The 17,007-nt window shown below is 38.9% G+C and overlaps 2 protein-coding genes across 4 annotated transcripts; both read left to right on the forward strand.

Annotated features, from left to right (window-relative positions):
* The first annotated feature begins 461 nt into the window (after nucleotides 1-461).
* On the forward strand, nucleotides 462-7,867 carry c24h11orf54 (chromosome 24 C11orf54 homolog). The gene is made up of 8 exons (XM_053484743.1): nucleotides 462-569; nucleotides 794-892; nucleotides 2,726-2,799; nucleotides 2,891-2,992; nucleotides 3,066-3,242; nucleotides 4,268-4,417; nucleotides 4,543-4,659; nucleotides 6,585-7,867. The coding sequence occupies exons 1-8, from the start codon at nucleotides 506-508 to the stop codon at nucleotides 6,756-6,758; spliced, it is 957 nt and encodes a 318-aa protein (XP_053340718.1). The 5' UTR covers nucleotides 462-505; the 3' UTR covers nucleotides 6,759-7,867.
* Nucleotides 7,868-8,676: 809 nt separating this feature from the next.
* Nucleotides 8,677-16,981, forward strand: LOC128511771 (spermatogenesis-associated protein 22). Of its 3 annotated transcripts, none has more exons than XM_053484751.1 (8): nucleotides 8,677-8,829; nucleotides 9,050-9,115; nucleotides 12,488-12,625; nucleotides 12,706-12,874; nucleotides 14,244-14,580; nucleotides 15,153-15,261; nucleotides 15,370-15,467; nucleotides 16,613-16,981. In XM_053484751.1, exons 2-8 carry the CDS (start codon nucleotides 9,079-9,081, stop codon nucleotides 16,802-16,804), a joined length of 1,080 nt encoding a protein of 359 aa, XP_053340726.1. In that variant the 5' UTR covers nucleotides 8,677-8,829; nucleotides 9,050-9,078; the 3' UTR covers nucleotides 16,805-16,981. The 3 variants fall into 3 exon arrangements, with proteins under 3 accessions (XP_053340726.1, XP_053340728.1, XP_053340727.1); XM_053484753.1 differs by having other exon boundaries at nucleotides 12,709-12,874; nucleotides 16,613-16,953; XM_053484752.1 differs by having other exon boundaries at nucleotides 8,684-8,783.
* The last annotated feature ends 26 nt before the right edge of the window (nucleotides 16,982-17,007 follow it).

Below are 17,007 nucleotides of genomic sequence, written 5' to 3' on the forward strand. Positions count from 1 at the left end.
ACAATTTAAAGACAAATCATAACTATTTACAAAATGGTTTCCATGTGTAAGTCCACATGATTTTCATTGATGATTAAATGTAATCAGTTTTTATATCCAAATTTTGCAAAATTGCGAAATAAATGATGACATTGCTACACAAACGAAGAGAGACATGAGACATAGCTTTTGCATTTGTCCAGTGCTTTTTGTTTAGTGACCTCATACACAGGAACAATCTTAAAATGAACCTCTTTTTGTGTAACAGTTTCACCTATGACATAGTTTGGAGTGACTAATATTTATTAAATATTATTAATTATAATTACTTATTGTTTCATGATATTAGTTTTTAATTTATTAAAATTTATTTATTTAAATTGTTTCTTTTGCTTTGCTCAATGAAAAAAAGCTCATTAGAAAACTTTATGAGATAGCTGTGTTCAGTGAACGCTGCACAGATCCAGCCTCTCGGTCAGCTGTGCTGTGTATCACGTGATAGCTGTCTCCGTTCCTTCACTGCAGAATGGCACGCGCTAAAACTGAGAAGTTCCAGCTGCACGTTCCTGATCTCGAGGAGTTGTGTCAGGGTGAGTGATTTAGTGTGCATCTACAACAATACAGAAGGACAAACACTCCGCTATTTAATCCCCATGCAGCTTGCGTAAGGACCAAGTAACAGACACTGTACTGGTTTTGATACAGAGATCAAAGTTCAACATGGCAGTCCTGTTGAGATACAGTATTATAACCTCTGATTGACTGGTAATGATATTATCATGCAATGTTCTTTATCTTTAATGAAATGCAACAGTGCTGGAAAAGGGGCTGAGGAAGAACTTTGAAGATGTGAAAGTGTGTGTGAGTGATTGTCCAGATCTCACACAGGAGCCCTTCAAGTTTCCTGTCAAAGGTATGAAGTCACTTTGTTTAATCTAAAGTTTAAAGTGAAGTTCTAGGTCCTTTCCTAAAAAGTGCACAGTTTTTTTGCATTTTGCTTTTATGAAGTTAATAGACCAAGTTTAAAGAGACCTCCCTAGTCAATATCCATGACAGAAATGAAGAAAAAATTCTCATTTTCACATGATCTTTAGGAAATTCAGATGCTGTAACTTCCTGTTGAACATGTGACTAGCGGAATGGCACGAGTAGGGCGGGCATGCATCCTGGTTGGGTCAGGCAAAATACACACACACATAGGGACAATCTAACAAAAGCCGAATCTACCTCCTGGCATGTTTTTTAGATATACGATAAAAACCAGAGAGCCTGGAGGAAGCCCATATGGTTTACACAAGGACATCATGCAGAGTAACTCAGGACTGAACCAGCAACACTACACACAAGATTTCCTAGAAATCTGTGATTCACAAGATCCCCAACTTGCAATTGTCTTCAATTTAGAAATGACTGAGTTTGTATTGGTCCTAGGAGAAAAAAAGATAAGATAAACCTTTATTAGTCCCACAAGTGGGATTTTTTTTTTTTCCACGGCAGGAAGTGGACAGTACAAAGTAAAAAATTAAGAAACAACAGAATTAAGTAATATAAAATAGAAAAAATAGAATGCTAACAGTATAAAATGTACACTACAATAAAAAATATTATTAGCAAATTTGCATTATAGTTTAGTACCTCTAAACATTACACACTGCTACGAGCCAGGGAGCACTTTGGACAGGTGTTAGTTAGCCTAATCTTCATGTCTTCGGTCTGCGGGAGGAAACTAAGTACGGGGAGAACGTGCAGACTCCATGCACATAGTAGAGGCAGGAATCGAACACCGACCCTGGCGGTGCAAGATGACACTACACCACTAAACCACTACACCAACTTGCCACCATTGTTGGGTGTAACGTGTTACAAAGTAACGCGTTAGAGTACTTGGATTACTTTTTTGATGTAACGAGTAGTCTAACACGTTAGGTCCACCATTTAAGTACTCAGTTATTTATTTCTTTTTTTTAAATTGTTATCCGTTATTCAGACAATTTATGTAATCCGTGAGCCAGACAGCAGTCATTCCCAATATGTAACTGTGTTTCTGTGAAAGTTGTCCTACAAGCCCCGCCCCCGATAACCCACCCCCTCTGTTATTCCTGCTGTTATACCCCTATCTCACATGCGGTTGGACTATGCGAGGACCGACGCGTGGAAAGATGGAAACCTAATCACAGCGCCAAAACTCGCGGTGAATCATGATGAACTGTACTTACGGCCACTGCGTGAAACCGCATAGGTGAGATAGGGGTATTAGTAGTTAACAGATTATGGGCCAAACTTGACTAAAACAACATGCATGAGGAATCACAAAGGAGTTTTCATTTCCTGCAATGGAAAAATACTCAAACTAGTTACTTTTATCAGAAAGTAACGCTGTAATGTAACTGATTAGTTTTTAATGACAGTTATTTTGTAATGGGGGACGTTACTTTTTAAAGTAACTAATTACAACACTGCTTGCCACCCACTGCTACTTTAGAATACAGATTTTAAGAATGTTTTGTGATTTTTCTTAACGGTTATTACTCATGTGAATATAAAAAGAACAGTGTTTGTGTCCTCCAAGCCTCCCCAAAACATGTCTGTACATAGATTAGTATTTCCTATTGATCCTCAGTCCCAACTAGTTTGTGACGGTGCATACCCAAATATACAGTATACAATTTTGTGAAACAAAAAACAAACATAGTGTTACATAAAAAAGCACACTCAACAACCTTTACCTTTTTTTGTCCTTTGATAGGACTGTGTGGTAACCCTCGGATCACCGATGTTGGTGGTGTACCCTACTTGGTCCCACTGGTCAAAGTGGACAAAGTCAGTAGACCTAAATTCTGACTAAATATCTGTTTGTATTTCATATTCTGGGGTAAATAATTGAGCACAAATTATGTTTATGTAATCCAAGGTGTATAACATGAACACTATAGCCAAGGACTTGGAGCTGCCTGGGGCGTTTATTCTTGGTGCTGGTGCCGTGTCATCGAAGACTGTTGGAATGAATGGAGAGGTAATGATAACTTGCAGTACATAACCGCTGGAACATATGCAGTTCTTACTCATGCCTGAGTTATGTTTCGCAGTTGATGCCTCTAGTTTTGACGGAGCATGAAGGCAAACCTGCTGTCAATGCCAGCTACTTCTCCTCTGTCAACCCAGCAGATGGGAAATGCCTGCAGGAGAAATACAGCGACAAGTTTTGTGACTGTGACTTTGGGCTCCTAGCGAACCTGTACGCATGCGAGGGTCAGTCTGGCAAGGTCAGAGTCAAAATCACACACTTAAAAAATAAAAATAAAAATAATAATAATAATAATAATAATAATTATTATTATTAATGTAAATATTCAAGGTACTGACTCAAAATTGTGAATGCCACATCATGATAGCTGATATGATAACCCAGCGGTTAAGCTGATGGTAAGAACCAGGGTCCCCTGTTTGAGCCTGAGCTTTTTACAAGGTCTCTGTTTGAGTTTCCTTTGGTCTTCCTCCCGCCTCACATAAACAAATTAATAGGATGATTTGATACACAATTTAGGTACAAAATTGTTAATGTATTCCAACCTTGTATGCACTGTTCTTGGGATTGCCTCCAGATCATCATCACCCTCATCAGGGTACAGTGGTGACTCAAGATGAACAAACCCTTGAACCAAACATATAGGCCAAGCATGCAAGTAAGCGAACAGGCAACCCACTGGACAGTAGCAACCAATCAGCCCAACCAACCAACCAACCCACAAAACGATCAAATAGCCAAACCAAACAACCAATCAAACAGTTAGAAAACCTCATAAGCAAAATAATTTGCACTAAATGAAAAAAAAAGACTGGAATCAATAGGCTACAATTGACTTTAAAAGGGTAGGGACAGTGCTAGAGGCATGCTGAGGAGCAAACACTGCACAGAAATTCATTTCAATGTGTCACAGTGTAGTAGTAAATAAAATGAAAGGCATTTGGCTTCTTACATTTAGCATATTGCACATCATAAGGAAACACCAGCAGCAGATGGCAAAGCCAGATGTTAAACAAATGCAACTCTAGACAGCATTTCTGTTATGTAATATAGCTAATGAGCAAACAGCAAACATGTTAGCAAGGATGACAAACTGCTGCATGTGATTGAAAGTGTAATCCGGATTTTTAATTCAGTAGGCTTAACTGACCTGCTAACCACACGCGAAACAACACTGACCTTTGATTGCTAAATGAATAAATAACTGTCGTTAGGTGACAGGCATGAATAAGTAACTAACAGTGAAAATATGCTCGCTTGCAGGTCATGGAGGTCAGAGCCAGCAGGAGGACAGGAGAGGACAGTCTCGTGAGCTGTATGAGGAAGACTATAGGGGAGCACTATGGCGATAAAAGTGTTGCACTTGGAGGAACTTTTATCCTCCAGAAAGGGAAGGCCAAGATCCATATCATGGTAATTTTTTTATTCCCCTGTGTGTGTTTATCTTTTTTCTAAAAGTCATTTAGCTTGGACTTATGTAAAGCAATACTTGATGATAAAGTCTTAGTTACATGACCCACTTTCTTTTTAAATTGTAGCCACGAGAGTTTTCCTCATGCCCCCTGAATACTAATGACGATGTGAACAACTGGCTAAAGCACTTTGAAGTCAGTGCTCCTCTCATCTGCCAGAGTGTCATGGTGTCCAAAGATCCTGTGAGTATTTGCTACTATTTCTTTTTATTTTTTTATTTTATTTTTTTATAAATTTAGTCCTGTCCAATTCTTTTTTTCCCCGATTTTCTCCCCAATCTAGTCGTGGCCAATTACTCCCCGTCACTAGGGGGCTCCCACACACATCGAGGCTACTACAACCACTCAGTCGGGAGGACGAAAGCTATCCCGTGTTTCCTCCGAACCACGTGACGCGAGCCGACCGCATCTTTTCGAACTGCTCGCTCACGCACCGTTAGGGGTGGAGTAACACACTCGGAGGAAAGCGCTAGCCGCTCCTTCCGTGTGCGCGAGCTCACAGACACCCCTGATTGGCTGTAGCGCCGTGACTAATGTGGGAGCGCAAGTACCTCTCATCCCTCCCCCCTAAGAGAGCTCGGCCAATCAGCTCTCTCTGTGCCTCCGGCTGTGAGAGGAAAACAGCATCAACCGGGGTTTGAACCAGCGACCTCCGGATGATAGGGCGAGCGCTTTACCACTGCGCCACTCGGAGGCCTATTTGCTACTATTTCTTGACATTATTTTTCACGTTATTGTCAGTTACACTCAACAGCCACTCTATAAGGTACACTTTGCTAGTACTGGGTTCGGCCCTTTTTTGCCTCTTTGTGGCATGGATTCAACAAGACATTCTGGTCCATACTGACATGAGATCATCATGCAGTTGATGCAGATTTAGACCCCCCGCTCCACCACATACCAAAGGTGCTTTATTACTGTAGATTGAGATCTGGTCACTTTGTAGATGCCGTTTAAGTACAGTGAACTCATGTCATGTTCAAGTACGGAGTTTATTATCAAACTGGTAACCAGAGATCATTTTAGCTTTGTGAAATGGTTTTCCGGAAAATATGTACACTGTGGTCATAAAGGAATGGACATATTATAAGAGACCCAACATGTGCCAACAAAATCCCCTTACACCATGACACCACCACCAGCATGAATCGTTGATACAAAGCAAGATGGATACATGCTTTACAGTTATTCATGCCAAATTCTAAGCCTACAATCTAAATGTCGCAGCAGCAACTGAGACTCATCAGACAGTGCGTTCTTCTGTTGTTAAATTTTGGTGAGCCCAGGTGAATTATTGCCTCAGTTTCCTGGTCTAAGCTGGGAAGGATTGGCACCCGGTGTGCTGCAGCCCATCTGCTTCAAGGTTTGACATGTTGTGCATTTAGTGAAATGTTATTTAAGTTTCAGCTGCCTTTCTAGCAACTTGAACCAGCCTGGCCTCTTTTTCTCTGACCTCTGTCATCAACTAGGCATTTTCTCCCAGATAACTACCATTCCCTGGATATTTTCCCTTTTTCTGACCATTCTCTAAAAAACATGGTGGTGTGCATAAAAATCCCAGTTGATTAGCAATTATGGAGCCCAGCTCAGGCTGAGGCACCAACTTAGGCACCAACCACCATGCTACACTGAAAATCACTAAGGCTTGAGGCTTGGTTTGAACTTTAGCAGATCGTCTTGACCATGTCTACATGACTAACGAGTTGCTGCCATGTGATTGGCTGATTAGATATTTTTAGGTTTTTATTAATGCTTTGTTTTAATACTTTTATTTTTTCTATGAAAGCAATTTGCACAAGTACTTGTATGGTGGATATTCTGCATAAAAATATTTCAAAAATATGTATTATTGTTTGATATTTTCTGTGAAAAGACATTTATTTAATTTCCTGGATGTTTCACCATCTAAATTATATGCAGATTAAAAAATTTTGACTTGCCAGTTTTTAATTAATAATAAAAAATGTTACTAATGAAAATTATCAAATTATTAATTTCATTTTGGTAAAATTAAGTCATTGCGTTAAGTCACTTTACACTACTGCATCATTGATTATTTTACTGTAACTGCATTTTTCCTTGCTTATTGTCGATTTGTATTTACACAGGGGTTGGATCTAAGAGTGGAGCATACTCATGGCTTTAGTCATCATGGTGAAGGAGGTCATTACTACATAGACACCACACCAAGTGCAGTGGAATACCTGGGTTACTTTCTACCAGCAGAGTTTGTTTATCGCATTGACCGCCCCGTGGACACCCACAGTGTTGGCAGAGACTAACCTTATTGTACACGAATGTTTTTATATGACAACTGACACTCAAAATTTACACAAAAGAATAAACTTTTGTTGTTCAGTGATAAACTCAAAATTCACTTATGTATTGTTTAAAGTGCGCTGGTTGATGATAAATTCATTAAACACGCACAGATCTGTAGCAAATTAAATTTTGAGAGAGAGAGAGAGAGAACATTTGATAGCATGACTAACAGCTTTATTTCTTCTCCAAGTTGATGTTTTCCACATTCCCTGGTTCTTTGGTAAAAATTTCACTAATTTTCAATAATCTTTCATGTGCTTTTACATTTATATTCAGAAGTATCTTAATAATGTACACTTTGCTAGTTGAGTAAAGAATTTAAAGTTTTCCTCCGAACCATGTGACGCAGCCGACCGAATCTTTTCGAACTGCTTGCTCATGCACAGTTGGAGGTGGCGTAACACACTTGGAGGACAGCGCTATTCCCTCCTTCCGCTTATGTGCGCTCACAGATGCCACCTCAGAAGCCTTCTTAGACCTGATTGGCTGTAGAGCCGTGATTAATGTGGGGGCACTAAGAACCTCTCATCCCTCCCCTCTGAAAAAGCTCGGCCAATCAGCTCTCCGTAGACCTCCAGCGGCGAGAGATTACAGCATTCCCCGGATATCGATTTTGCAATCTCCAAGTGGTAGGGTGAGCGCTTTACCACTGCGCCACTCAGAGGCCACAAATTGTGACTTTTAACTGTGCAGAATGACGACAAGGTTATTAGAGCATTTCACTAGTGCTCAAATACCATCCAGGTATAAAGTTTCTCATTGCGCCGGAGCCATGAGAGGACAGAGTGCTTTAAACCCTGGCCTCCCAGGAGCTCCTTTAATAGCCCAAACATGTGGAAATGGCTTTATATGAGTTCAGGCAGGGATGTAGCAATAACTCCCAACCAAGTTCCTGTAATGTGCAAGTGTTTATGAATGTTTGTGTGTACAGTTCCCATAGACAGATGTCTCTTCCACAAGATGGCAACAAGTTATCTGTCGATTTTCGAAGAGCAGGTGTTGCACTTGCTGAACGGCACAAAGTCACCTTAGCCGGATCGTCAATTAATGACTTACAGCCTTTTAAATGTTTGCACCATTCATGTTTCACTGCGACTGAGTCCTCATTGTACTGTCCTTGAAGTCTTCTATAAATATCAATCAATTTTATATTTATTTACAAGAAATTTCATCATACACCTTATATATTAATACTAATTTATTATTTCTGTTTGACTTGAGTAAAGAATTATGCTTAAACTTTTTATCAGATCTGGTAACTGGACAGTTCAAAATTGTGTTTTAATGCACCAACGTGAAAGTGCATGTTTTCATGTCCTTCTGTGTGTACATGGGTTTCCTCTTGGTCCTCCGTACTCCTACCTATATCCCAAGAACATGACAGAATGGTCAAGGTACATTTATTAGAATATGTGTGCATGATCCTCTGCAAATATTATATTCCTGCTTTAGTCCTAGTATTCCAGGGATTGGCTTTGAATCTGCTGGACGTCCAACTGGGATAAAACCCTGTATACAGGATAAAGCAGTATAGAGATGAGTAAGTGAGTTTGTTAGTATGGGACATTAGCTGTTGTGAACACTTTTTGGATTAAGGGTGTAAACCCTCACAATATAGAGCAAACTGATAAGACTCTGCTCACAGGGTTGTAATACTTCAGAGATTTTCACACATAAACCGCAGAACCACAGTCTACAGCACTGATCAGGCTGTTATAATACAGTATGCACCACAATGAACAGGTGCACTACGCTACTAAGCAATTTCCCTCTGGGATTAATAAAGTTCTTTAACTCTTGAATCTGATCTCGTGATCCCGCGCGCGAAAAGTGACGTGCTCGCGCGCCTTTGGCACGCGCGCTCTTATGAATAAAATGTTTGGCGATGTAGTTAGCTCGTCGCGCTACTAAAACAGTTAAAACAAGTAATTTGCGGTTTATTCGCGGTTTAATGTGTATCCGCGGTCCTTTCCTCTAAAAAAACGGTGTGTTATCGAGACTGTACAAAATTCTACATTTATACACTTCGAAGTATGTTGAACTCCTGTGTTTGACTCTGGTAGCTAAGCTAACGCTAGCACAGTTCTTCAGTTTGTAGTGTAGTTATGTTAGATGTCGCCGCATAATATATACCTTATATACAGTATATATATATATATATATAGTCACGGGTCTCGTTTTATCTATTATACCAGTGGTGTTTTTGTCATGTAAATATCATATTGATTTAAGTATACTGCTTGTGTTACAGGTACACTTCTACACACTTTTATTACTGTCATGAGGAGAAACGAAAATCAACCAAGAACAACGGCAGGTACTGTAGGGTAAAATATTCAGCTCACATCGAAGTTAATTTATTATTTATTCCCTTCGCATCTACTATCGATAATTTTACTGAAAATTCAGGGCTATTTTAAACAATGGCTTTCTGTACTGTTCATACAGCTACGTTATTTTTTAAATTGTGAAGTTTTTAATATAATGTAGCTGTGTGGACAGTAAGCAAAGACATTGTTTTAATAAAAAAAAACAGTGTTATTATTATATTACTATTCTGCACATGCGCATTTCACTTTCGCAAGCTCATCATTTAATTTAGACCTGTAGACCTGTGTTTTTTACGTGGGTCTTTCAACGTGCGCCGCTGCCGCCTGGTGGGCCATGAGAGTACTGCAGGTGGACCGCGTCAGGTCTACTGCAATATATAAATAAAATGAATAAATAAGTAAATAAAAATCCTTTTAATTAAAACAAAAGTTTAAATATATAATATTCCCAATTTTACATGTAAAATAAAGTAAATAAATAAATCATAAAACCGTTTAATAAATTTTTTTTGTTAGAACAAAACCATAATATTTTTCTGATTTAATATTTACACTTCTTAGGAGACTTGGGGCACGAGGAGGGGTACATCCTGGATGGGGTGCCAATACCCACAGGGCACATAAACACACAAATGCTCATTCATACACTTTGTGCAATTTGGGAACGCCAGTTAGCCTAATCTGAATGCTTTTGCTCTGTGGGTGGGTACACGGAGGGAACCCACCAAGCACATACACCTGAGGCGTGAATTAAACCTTTGGCCCTGAAGGTGCAAGGCAACAGTGCTAACCACTAAGCCAGAAGGAATTATAATTCCTTGTTATTTTTCATGTCGTTCCTGAGCTGCCAGTGATCCAGACTCCCTCTGCCCTCCGGACCTGTCTGACCCATCCTGGTGCCCCGCTTCTGGCTGAAGATCTCGTCACATGGATGCCCCGTGTGTCTCTCTGGGATGCGTCTGGTGTCTGGGAATGATTCTCTCTACCTAGAAAATGGTTCTGGCCTTGACTGGTGTTGGCAACTGTTTCTCTGGGGACTTGACAGTTCGATAGTTCATGACTGGAACTTCTTACAAGTCTACCTGGGTCTTCAATAACTACCTGGACTCCATATTAACATCAATTAACATCAGCTATTATAGCTGAACTGCCTCCCACCCTACACACTGTATAAATGCAGATCATTTACTGCTTTCTGTTTCACTCAAATGAGGATGGGTTCCCTGTTGAGTCTGGTTCCTCTCAAGGTTTCTTCCTATTACCATCTCAGGGAGCTTTTCCTTGCCACTGTCGCCCTCGGCTTGCTCACCAGGGACAAACTGACCATTTTGATTCATACAAATTCACATTTCATACAAACTTAAATAATTCTTTTGACTATGTAAAGCTGCTTTGCGGCAATGAAAATTGCTAAAAGCGCTATACAAATAAAATTGAATTGAATTGAATTGAATTTTTCATACAAAATTTTTAGGGAAATATGTGATGCATTGATCAGAATTTTGTAATTACAGGTTTGTGTGGGCCACAGAACAATTAAGCTGTGGCCTTCTTAAGTTTTGAAATGGCTGCTGTATAAATGTTTACATCATAAGATAAACTGGTCTATATCAGTGTTTCTCACAGGTCTAAAAAAAAATTACCTATGATGGTATCCAGCAGAATGGGCAGGCATTACCTGCCAGCACAAACGTGGTTTACTGCATCAATAAACAACAAATACATATGACCTTTAATACAATATAATAATTTATTTGATATTTCTATTAATTTCCTAATTCTGAGATCCAACATACAAAACCCTGCCTTTTATCAACCCATATGTAAAGAGAATATATGAAGTGAAAAAAAAACACTCTTTGATGTACAGAGATGGCACTGTAAAAAATGTATAGACACTTCAGGAAAAGAAAAACATGTACAGTGTATGATAATATGATAATAATATGCTAATTTTATTCAAATCAGTGATATATACGTCTTACTGTTTTTCTTTTTCTCATGTGTTTTTTTTGGCTGACTCTGTATATATGGGGTCAGGATTGTGCAATATAGAATGACACGTCCTGTTTTTAAGCACAACCTAAGCAATATGATGAACTAAATATGAAAGTATTATTTAAAAAAAAAAGGGTCACACAGGCAAAGAAATAGCACAAATTCATAAGATCATGTGTTTATATGTGCATTTGCTGAGGTCTACGTCATTACCACACATTACATTCTAGCAGTAGTAACATTTACACATTTAAAAAATAGTCACATTTTTGGTTCTACATGAGACGTCAGAAAACCCATTATTCACAGTTTGATGTCTAAGTTAGTCTTGGCGCTGTGTTGCCTGCACGGATCCTTGCCGATTGAGTTTTAAGGGTTAATCTTCCTGGAATGTGTGACTGTCAGTACGGCCTTGTTATTCTTTTTGCGACAGCTGGCATCCATTGCATTTACTGCCTCTCAGTACACCGCTATCGCAGTAGCAGAATAAACAGGTATTGGAGCGGTAATGTGAGAGGGAACTGTCTGCTACCAGTTCAAATTAGATCAGATTTTTTTAAAGGATGGGCAAATATACTTTGATGGCTGTCAATGTACTTTGGCGGCCCACCCAAGCATACAGTGTGTATGGCAAACAGGGTATATATTGATACCGGAGGTATTTCTAAGTTTAGTTACAGTTATAATAAAGTCAGAAATATTAATGCATGTTATGCAGTCACCATTTTTCCTTACCCCCCTATAATGCAGAACCTTACATGTTTGCCTAAACATGCTTGTTAAATAGTTTATAATGTGTAAACAAATGTAAATTATCAAAGAAATCAGGACCTGTGCCTATGTGCACATGATCATTGGTTTATTACTGTTGCTTTTAACAGATGACTGAAGGAAGATGGGTGGACTGTTAATTTGTTTTTTTACATTTATTTCCATTCATATTCATTACAAAAAATTATGAATAACTTCAGACAATTCTGACCAATAAGGCTTCCACAAGAGTGTGAAGAGTGGTATGTCCCATAAGCTTTATATCTGACCACTTTCCTAACAGTAATACAGTATCCTATAATAACTGTAATAGAAAAACTCAATAACAGTCATTAATTATAATACATAAATATGCAATTTGAAACACTAGTTTATTAGTTTTTTTCATTAAGGACTCAGTGTCACATAATACTTTACTGCTAGCCAGTTTTATATTAATATAAAAATTCCAGTTTCAGGTCCATCCTCAGGTCTGGGTTTCACAGGTTGCACTTTGCAGTATGATTCATTTCTCGTTATCGTCCCACCAGCATTAAAATTACAAAGACAGCTTTTACATTTTTTCTTCTTCTTTCCTTTTTTTGGTCCAGGCTGTCTGTCTGTTCCACTGTTTAACCAAAAAAAGCGGAGCAGATTGCCACTGACGTCCAATCCCTCTGAGAGCGAAGTGTTCTCTGGATACGAGAACAGAGACATGCTGAGCTTCACTTCAGCCATCCATCCATCCAGTAAGTTTGGGAGCCATTAAACACTGTCACTGATCGAAAACTTTTATCAGCTTTGTATTTAATCAGCCTTGCTGTTTTAGCAGACATGGGGAGTGGTCAGCCGTCAATGAATCGAGCGCCTCTGGCGCAGATAAGTCAGTGGAACCAGCAAACCATCCCACCAACTCAACAAAGCAAATTGTGGCCCACTGCTTCAACAGGGAGAGGATACACACCTATACTTCACGCACAGAAGCGTACCTATGCTTGGTAATTATTTATTTGTGCATTGCAAAACGCATTTTAGCAATTGAAATATTATTGAATCTTGCCAAATCTTTTTATAATAATAATAATAATTAAAAAAAAAAAGATACAAACCAAATACAGTGAAATCTCGGATTGCGAGTAACACGGTTTGCGAGTGGTCCGCAAGACGAGCAAAGATTTTTAATAAATTTTGACTTGGTTTGACTTGGAACAAGTCTTGGTTTACAAGTACCGAGTATTATGTATCACACATGTACTTCTTGTTTTGATGGCGAGCGCCACGTGATCACAACTGAGCCAATGGTTTTCCTCTCTTTTGCGCTGCACAATTGTAGGTAATTGTCTCCCCTGGTATAATTAACATCCGTGCAATTGTGTACTGTTAACTATAACACTGTGACCACGTGTGTGTGTAAAACATATTTTATTTTGTGTCTGTATGCGTGTGTACAGCGCGCATGTAAAGCAAAAGCAAGTCTCATTAGAGAGGTTAAAGATCCATTTCCCTGTATCAGCCTGCTCTGTGTGTCTGTGCGCATGCGTCAATGGACACCGTGCCACGCACACACACACACATAGACAGACAGGCTCCTCCTACAGTACTTTCGCCTTCAGAGACACCCAGACACACACACTCTTTCTCTCTGCTCTACACAGAAACACTGTGAGATAAGATTTAAACAAGATAGATTCCTTGTTTATTTTTCCGATAAAACAGATGTGGCCTGCGGCCACAAATGGAAACAAAAGTTAAAGTGCAAGATAATTTGTTTTATTTTTACTTAATATTTTGTGTTCATTATTTTATGTATTTATTTTTTGGGTCTGTGGAACAAATAATTTGAGTTTCCATTATTTCTTATGGGAAAATTTGGTTTACGAGTGCTTTGAAATACGAGAACAAATTATGCTCGTAATCCAAGATTCCACTGTATAGGATTATTACACTTGTTTCTAGTCACACAATACTTAAATTGCAAGTCGGAAAATGTCTTTTTCTACTGGCACAACAATTTGGCACAGGTTCTACGCTGTGTACCGTACCCGATGCAACCCTCTCATCTTATCCGGATTTGAGACGGACACTGCCTCTAGTGGCCGGGGTTTGGGCATTGGCTGGGAATCGAGCCTGGAACTCCTCCATGGTAGGCGGGAAACACCAGTGCCACCAATGAGCCACCAATTCCCATTTACATTTATCTAGAAATAAGTTTAATAATCTTATGTTTGGTTTGCAGTAAACTTATTTTAAGAAATTATAGCTAGGTTTGGCTAGATTCAAGAATATTTATATAATTTTTTTTTTGCAGTGTGGTTAAATAACAAAGTTTGAACATGTTTTTTTAACACGTTTTTGCAATCCTTCTAGGTCCCAGACAGGGCCACAGAGACCTCCAGGCAGACAGGATCCCATGGCAACAACCCCAGGTTTCAAGCAAGATGACTTTCTGAGTGGGAGTTCAACCGCTCAAATCCAAAATAAAACTCTGGCTGCCAGGCAACCCGTGAAGCAGCAGTCATTTAGTCGAAACGTCAATCCACCCAGAGGTTCTTTCGCCCCTTCAGCTCCCGCAGCATGCAGTCAGAGACCAGCGGCTCAGACTCAGAGCTCCCAGTGGAAGATCAAATCTGGTGGACTTGGGAGGGGAATGTGGGTTGAGGACACTTTTAATACTTCACAAAACAAAAGCCGTGTACAGCAGCAGGTAAATTACTCAACCGAATCAGGTTGGTTAGTCGAGCTGTTTTAATAGAAAGTTGTTTTTTTTCTTGTCTTTGTCTGTGAGTTACATCAACATGAGGGCAAAGAAAGCTAAAACATGTTGCTAATTAAGTAATTTAGGCTAATGCAAACAGACATGCCTTTAATAACTTTTATTATAACCTGTCATTAGGATTGTAAGTAATTGATTCATACATTGATTTATTAATAAATCTCTGCTGACTGACTCAATAATTTGAACACTTGAAAGCTCATTTAATTTTGGACGTGATATGTTTGCACAAAGCAAACAATTTTCATCGTTTGAAATTCCAGCCAAAGCTTTGGGGCTCTACAATGCCTGGAAACAGGAAGTTGAACATTATCAATTTTGATGATTAGTTGATAAGCTTTAATACAAATTATTCAGTATCAAGTCACACCAGACTTTTGTCTTACTGTTTTTGTTTAATTATGTTTTTTCATTCTGTTGCGCAATTTTGGATTATGGCCCTGATGTGGGTTGGAAATCAGGTGTGATCCAAAACCTTCCTGTCATATTTTCACCACTTACAGGAAAAAGCAACGCCCAGGAAATCTCTGCGAATTCTCACCGCTGTTATAGAGGGCATGAAGCACTGGAGCCAGTTCAAGGACAAAGTTCCTATGATGTTTGAGATTTTTGGCGAGTCTCACCATATTCTCACATACCACTGTTGCAGTATGACATCACCACAAATGCTTTTTTAATTTCAAATGTATCTTTGTTATTTTTCCCTTTTTTTTGTTCCAGCCACTCTCGATTCTGCAGTTACTGTAGGAAAATTTGGTGCCAAGAGCTTCTTAATGAGGGACAGAAACGATGCAGTGCCATGTGTGTACTATGAAAACGTAAGTACTGTTTCTCCAGGTTTAAAGCCCGAACAACACCTTTCCAACGTCCATCCATATCACTTTAAGGTTCAAGTTTCATTGTCATATACACAGTAAAGAAACATGTTCCACCCCGTACAATGAAATCCTTTTTTCGATTACCAAGAAAAATTAATAAAAATAAAAAAAATGATAGGTATAAAAAAAAAAGAATATATTAACCATAGTTTTAAAAGCAGCAGTGCCATAGGAAAATAAATAATAATCAGGGTCAGAACCTGCTGTTTAAAATTATATATAGAAGGAGTACTTGATCAAGGTTGAATGACTTCTGTGTTTGCTCTTTTTTATTTTGCAGAATGCGTTTTAGATTTCCTTCTCAGCCGACGGCTGCAATTAATCAATGGGAAAACGTGACAGATATTTTAGTTTTAAGCTGCACAGCAAACAAATATCTGGGCAACACTTCTAAACTGGATTCACAGATGAATCAGTTAATTTAGCACACCTGTCTGCAGTGTTAGAGTACTTGGATTACTTTTTTGATGTAATGAGTAATCTAACATGTTAGGTCCACCATTTAAGTACTCAGTTATTTAGTTATTTTTTAATAAATGTAATCCGTTATTCAGACAATTTATGTAATCCATGAGCCAGACAGCAGACATCCCCAATCTGTTAGTGTGTGTGTGTAAGTCGTCCTACAAGATCCACCCGATAACCCGCTCACTCTGTTATTCCTGCTGTTATACCCCTATCTCACATGCGGTTTGACTATACGAGCACCAACGAGCAGTAAGATTGGAAAACTAATCACAGCGCCAAAACTTGCAGTGAATCATAATGAAAAACCGCGTAAGTGAACAGATTATGGGCCAAACTTCTCTGAGGGATGATGGTAGAATAATTATAAAGGTCTTGACTAAAACAACATGCATCAGGAATCACAAAGGAGTTGTTTATTTTCTGCAATGGAAAAGTACTTTAACTAATTACTTTTATCAGAAAGTAACGCTGTAATGTAACTGATTACTTTTTAAAGACAGTAATTTTGTAATGTAATTACTTAGTTTAAAGACTAACGTCCCCTGCCTGTCTGTAACTCTGCCTGTCTGTAACCCTAAATGTATATGTGCATATGTTTTCTTTTGTATCGTTTAAAGGATCAGGTACTGCCCAGGCTAATCCGAGGTCAGGTGCATCGCTGCGTAGGGAATTACGACCGACAGAAAAATGTTTTTACCTGCGTGTCAGTGCGGGCTGCGTCGCTGTCAGAGCAGAGAAATGCTCAAGAAGCCGTGAGAGCATCAGATGCCGAGATGAGAAGCGAGGTCCTGATGCTTTCTGAAATGTGATGGAATACATGCAGAGCAGGAAAGTTTTATAGTTTCAAAGGTGTTTCATTTTTACTAAATTTTTGTTCAGAACCATAATTGTACAAAGCAGTGTTGATAAACCAGTTTTACCATTAAATTAATGGCTTTTCTTTCCAGTTTGAACATTTTGTTCTTCTTCTGTTATCAGTTTAACATGCTTAATGAGGTCAGGACACAAAGTC

The sequence above is a fragment of the Clarias gariepinus genome, chromosome 24 (genome assembly GCF_024256425.1).
Source record: "Clarias gariepinus isolate MV-2021 ecotype Netherlands chromosome 24, CGAR_prim_01v2, whole genome shotgun sequence".
Classification (NCBI taxonomy): domain Eukaryota; kingdom Metazoa; phylum Chordata; class Actinopteri; order Siluriformes; family Clariidae; genus Clarias; species Clarias gariepinus.